This window comes from Pungitius pungitius, chromosome 3 (assembly GCF_949316345.1).
Source record: "Pungitius pungitius chromosome 3, fPunPun2.1, whole genome shotgun sequence".
Classification (NCBI taxonomy): Eukaryota; Metazoa; Chordata; class Actinopteri; order Perciformes; family Gasterosteidae; genus Pungitius; species Pungitius pungitius.
This window is the reverse complement of record NC_084902.1, coordinates 16,368,944-16,374,943: the sequence shown is the minus strand read 5'-3', so window position 1 is coordinate 16,374,943 and position 6,000 is coordinate 16,368,944. Positions and strand designations below refer to the sequence as shown.

Genomic DNA, 6,000 nt, shown 5'->3' with positions numbered 1-6,000 from the left:
AGTCATTTGGTCAGGAGCTGTTTCAACAATACGCTGCTATTCCTGCAGCAGCGCTGCGCCACACAGGTTAAGGAAAGGGCGCTGCGATTGATTGATTGACAAATCATTGCGTGCCCTTTAACAGCATAACGCTAACTTATCAGGAAACTATTTTTTTTTTTCTTCGAAAAATGATTTGCTGCAACATGAAAATGATGATATCTTGCGATCGGCGAGATTTGAAATACATTAAATATATGTATTACACTAACACTTTTTTGAATTACTGTCAACTACTTTGAAAGTAGTGTGGAAAAAACACTCATCGTATTAGCAAATTAGCCTTCAGCAGCGTACTCGCCATTAACAAAAATGTTGGGCATTAGCCTTGGCCTAAAAATAAGAAGCAAACGGTTCTTTTCTCCCCTCATTTTTTGCCTTTTTAATAAGAAAAAAGAAACATGAATCATTTAAATCACATATACAACCAACATAAAACAACGACAAAAACAACAACAACAACAACAATATATTATATCAGCACACATTCAAAGTTTGAAAAGCAACGCACTTTAAATAAATGACAATTCTTTTTGAAACTTAAAATATGCTCCACATAAAGGACACCCTGTGACCTGAACCGTCTCTGTCCTCCTCTGAATAATCCTTCAATAGATCGTCGAAACATTGATCTCCTATCAGATCAGTAGTCGTTTAAAGAAAAAGGCCCTTTTCTGGAACCGCGGCGGCGGTCATTTGACACTCGCTGACATCGTTACACTGATCCCGTTGAGCCGACGCATTGACACTGTGAGGGGGGGGGTTGATGGGGGTGCTCCTAAGTATTGTAGTAACACACGCAAACGCACACACTATCAGCCCACCTGGCCGACAGGAGCTCCATAGTGCAAAGTACTGTATGTAAATCCTCCCATAGTGCATCTCTCCTCCCCCTCCTCCTGCTTTAAGTAACCTACTGAGCTCCCCCACGCGATCTCTGATTCATAATGTGACACTATGTTGAGAAAGCATCATTTTTGATACTCCTGTAACAAAAAACATAAACACAACATGTTTTTTTTTTTTTTTAAAGTTATTACCACAGTTGCTTTGCCTCGTTTCTTCTGGCTGAAGATTGCTTTGCTTTCCTCTGAGCTCCAGCGAGGACAACATCACTTATTTTCTCTTTCTTCATATTAACCAAGAATAATGAGTTTAGACTTCATCAGCTACATTGACGAATGCCCGATCTGACGTAAATGATGGACCTGGTGTGAAATGTTGTAACGCGAAAAAATGGAAATGAAGGTCCTCCACTGCAGTAACACCTGCCTGAAGCAGTAACCTCTCAAAACTCGCCTGGCGCCTCTCCAGTCCGATTAGAAAGAAAACCCGCTCGCATCTGGTTTGTAACTGGTCAACAGAGCGCTATACAAGATATATTAAAATGTATTCCCATCATAAATAAATGCAAATATTATTTTTTTTCTCCCCCCCCGCTTTACTTCTATATACATTTTGTACATAACCAATTTCACCAAGACAGAGTCTGACTCCTGTGTTGACTCTCACACACACGCCAGCGGGACAACTTCATCGAAGACTTAATGAACCAGTCTGAAAACTGAAAAAAAACTGTCCTTTGGTCCCTCAAACACAGTAGCCATTTTAGGTGCGTGTCTCTAACGAGGCCTCTGGACCTGAGCCAGAGTGGAAGAGGAAGATAAAGAGGAGCTGGGGTGTCCATTTTAGAAAAGGCAGGAGAAGAAAAGAGGTCCATCTTGGCTTGCCTCTAGAGACAGGTGTGTGTGTGTGGGGGGGGGAGAGGGGGGGAAGATGTGTCCCCATTAGGAGGCGTTGAGCACCGAGCGGCTGTACAGAGTTTGGTAGTAAGCGCCCGAGTCCATGGTGGCCGGTCCCTGGCTGTCGTAAATCTGCTTGGCTGCCACGGGGGAGCCGTTGGCGTAGCTGTTGTAGGCCATCACCTGGTCCTGGTAGGACTTGAGGTCCATCTTCTGCTCGTTGGACATGAGGTTGGTGATGGAGAAGGGGTGGTTGAAGTTGTAGTGGGGGTCCAGGGACTTGAGGGCGTCACTCTGTAGGTCCATGTGCTGATGCATGGCGCCGGACAGGAGGTGGCCGCCGCCCACTAGAGACTGGGAGTGGAGGAGCGGGCTGGAGGAGGTGGCTGACGGGAGGGACAGGGAAGATGAGCCGGAGGAGGACGGAGGCAGGGAGATGGGCGGGCTCTGGAGGTGTGAGGACAGGGCGGGGCAGTCCATCGGAACCAGGGAGTTCCGGGGATGCGGCTGGTCGTCCGACGAGCCCGGGTGGGAGTTGTCCGAATGGGCGGAGTCTGCGCCATCCGATCCTCCCACGGGGCTATGGTCCTCGGCCATGTGATCTCCGCTGGGGCCCCCTTTCCCCGAGCCCCCCTCCTGGTTCTTGGCCGCCTTCTTCGCCAGCTTCTCCTCAATCTTGAAGCGCTTCTGGCGCCTCAGGTAGCAGCCATTCTCGAACATGTTGCCCGACTGAGGGTGCAGTGTCCAGTAGGAACCTTTGCCCGGCTTGTCCGGCGAGCGCGCCACCTTCACAAAGCAGTCGTTGAAGGAGAGCGAGTGGCGGATGGAGTTCTGCCAGCGCTGCTGATTCTCGCGGTAGTAGGGGAACAGCTCCATGATCCACTGGTAGATCTCGTTCAGGGTGAGCATCTTGCTGCCACTCTGCTGGATTGCCATGGTGATGAGGGAGATGTAAGAGTATGGCGGCTTGGCGTGGGTCAGGGAGCGCCGGTAGGGCTTCGGGGGCATCTCCTTTGGCCCGGCACGGTTCAGGGGCGCGGCAGAGGAGTACCCCAGCTGGCTCATGGACTGGCCCATGTTCTGGTAGTGGGTTAGGGAGCCCAAAGAGCCCGGGGCCGAGGAGCCGAGCTGGGTCAGAGGGCCCGAGCCAAGGGACGAGGCCACTGGGGAGAGGGACATGTGGCCGGGCCCGGAGCCCATGGAGGCCAGGGGGGAGCTGCTGAGGCTGGAGCTTGGGTACGCCATGTTCATGCCTGCAGGGGAGGCTGTGGCCGGGTTCAAGTTGATGTAGCTGGTGCCCATTGAGCCCATGGAGCCCAGACCAGAGTTCATGGTGCTGGCAGAGGAATACATCTGGTGGAACAGAGGAACAACATGTGGTTATTGACAACATCAAGAAAAAACCCAGTTGGCTTTTTTTTACACCAATTATTATATATCCTTTTTAACATTTAGGAAACAAATAAAATAAACTCTTCTTGTGTTAAACTGGGCCTGGAGTGAATGTCTGAGCGGAAAAACTAAAGCGGGCAGACTCCTTATCAATGGACAATGAAGCTCTCAGTGCGCGGAGAGAGGACATGGATTTCACACGGCGATGTTAACCTGAAAAATGCGTAAAAAGCGCGTCATAGCGCCTCTCGGTTCAGACGAGATGGCCTCCTCCGCTGCTTCGAAGGAAAAAATATATATCTTCAATATTTTCGCTGATTTTTTTTTTATTGAAGATTTTTTTTTTCAGTCTCTATAACGCATTTGGCCTAGAGATTAAAAATATTTGATAAATTCTACCGCGGACATGAAGGGATCGCGGCCCGCGCTTAATGATTGCTGATTATCAGACTCCTTAATTTCATCAGGTCGAGGTGAGAACTAAAGGTGCTGATGGAATTAACTCTAATTGAATTAGGGCAGAGAAGAAAAAAATCTCGGTACATTTACACCCGAATAGTCGCACCACGAATGAAAAAGGTCTATTGATGAGCAAATCCCTTTCTAAAAAATGTCATCGACATTAAGAGACGGAATATATATATATATATATATATACTGATATACTGATATATTAGTTATCAATAAATAAATTAGATTAGATAAATATATTGTTTCCGTTTAAAAAGTAATTTCATCAATGATATTTAAATAATATTTGTGTTTCTTTCAGGATAACAATATATTTGTCTGTATTTATCTGTACCATACTTATGGTATGATTTACTATTAATTGATAGTCATTGTTGCACAACTGTACAAATTCAAAGTGCGCATCGATAATCAATGTTGCTTCGCCATAGTTAACGTTATTTTATTATGGTACTCTTACAATATTTGTAATCGGACTTATGGAGTGAATGTAGAATCTTATTGTATGTTTTTTTAATTTATCATCAGTCGCGCTAACAGATGGGGTTTTCAACAAATAATATTGTCTTCTCCATTTCCATTCTACTGCCCCCGACACGAGGAAATGTTATTTCCTCTCTCTGTTATTATTTTAAGTAATTTTTGTTGTTATTTCTCTTAGTGAGCGTGTCCTTACCTCGCTGGCCTCACTGTAGAAAGTATTCCACTCTGGTAGATCATGTGCTTCCATCTTCACGGAGCTCAACATCCCCAAGAAAAGTCTTTGGAGGAGAAAGTCTATCTATGACCGGGTTGTTTGAGAACCAAAAAAAAACAATACAAAATTCCTCGCAAAGTTGTTAATTTTCGTTGAAAACCAAAAAACGTAAAAGCTGAAAGTTGTCTCCCCTTTGCCAAGAAAGAGGGAGAATTATGTAGAGCCCCAAAAAATAGAAGCAACAAACACAAGTGACGCTGTTCTCCTGGGAAAAGTAAAGTCAATATTTCTTATTTGTCAGCGGTCCATTGTTTCATAACCTTATTCGTGTTAATGGCTCAGCAGATGTTGACTTCTTCCAACCCGTATTTTTTCTTCCTTTCTCTGTCCTCCGAGGCCCTTGGAACGCAGTGTGTGGCAGGCGGAGGTGCAGTGCGCAAATACAGTGGTGCAACCTGGATATCCTCCTCTTATAAGGTGCCGGCAGGTCCCGCCCTGCTCCTGACATTTGAATACCAGGAAGGGGCCTTGCAAAAAGGCCGATGTGGCCCCCTGGCGTGCTGTATATTGGCCGGCGGCTGTAACGGGGGCCACCCGGACGAACGACAGTAATCCTTCAGTGGTTGAGTGAATGCATTTGTATTACGCTGAGCAGTATAGTGGCAAAAGGCTCCAAGGGGAAATATCAAACCGGTTTGATATAAACATAACCGTTTGTTCTAAATAATACCATTTTACTTTGAAATGAACACTAAATATGTGATTTATTCACGTATTTCTCGGCATTTGCTGTCAAGTTTAAAAAATAAAATCTTATCCCCTTGATGAACAGAATATTAAATTGGATTATGAACAAAAAAAGCAAATGAAAAATAGAAACAGTACAACTACGTCAATATTTCGAAGTACGTTTATTAGAGTTGTCTCATGGTATACGTGCACATGTGTGTGTGTGTGTGTGTCCGGGGTCGTTTATTCTCTCGACTTTCACGTCTATGATGAAGCTAGTTGTAAATTATCCTGTTAATTATACGCCATATGAATGAATACGTTTCTGATTGTTGTTACACACTATCTTGATAATCATGAAACAAAATCAGGACATCATTTGAATAAACAATTCGCAAACTAAACAAAATACAAAACAAAGACATCAGACCATTAAGGAATCCTAAACAGGAAAGTAAGTACAATTCCACCGCACCACACTCATTTCTCCCGCTATCCCAGACATTTGAACTAATACCACATTGAACGCAGCACCTGGAAACTCAATTAAATCCTAAATGTACCAACGCACATCTGAACGTTTAACCCTCGTGTGCGCAAACGTGGAAAAGAGAGGATTCTTCCTTTCTCTTTTTTTTTCCTCCAACAGAGGCCTTTGCGACCCGCCGCCACGGAGCAATACAATAAATACAGTGATCCGGGTGTAAATGCATAGGGCCCATAGGACTCCTGTGTTTGGGGGGGAATACACATCGGCCTCGGTGCAGACGGAGGCCCGTGAATGTCAATGCCTCTGCCTAATGGCCAGTCAATGGGGATGTAATTGATGCGCAGGCGGGAGGTCGACCGGATTAAGTCTGTGAAAAAAAGATCTTGAGGAAATAAAGAATGAGAGGAACGCGCATGAGCGCGCGCAGATGCAGCAACAAT

At 45.2% G+C, this 6,000-nt stretch overlaps 1 protein-coding gene across 1 annotated transcript; it reads right to left on the bottom strand.

Annotated features, from left to right (window-relative positions):
• Positions 1 to 430: 430 nt before the first annotated feature.
• On the bottom strand, positions 431 to 4,796 carry foxa3 (forkhead box A3). Its single transcript, XM_037469157.2, has 2 exons — positions 4,321 to 4,796; positions 431 to 3,134 (listed from the first exon to the last, which is right to left on the bottom strand). The coding sequence occupies exons 1-2, from the start codon at positions 4,390 to 4,392 to the stop codon at positions 1,827 to 1,829; spliced, it is 1,380 nt and encodes a 459-aa protein (XP_037325054.2). The 5' UTR covers positions 4,393 to 4,796; the 3' UTR covers positions 431 to 1,826.
• Between the last annotated feature and the right edge of the window lie 1,204 nt (positions 4,797 to 6,000).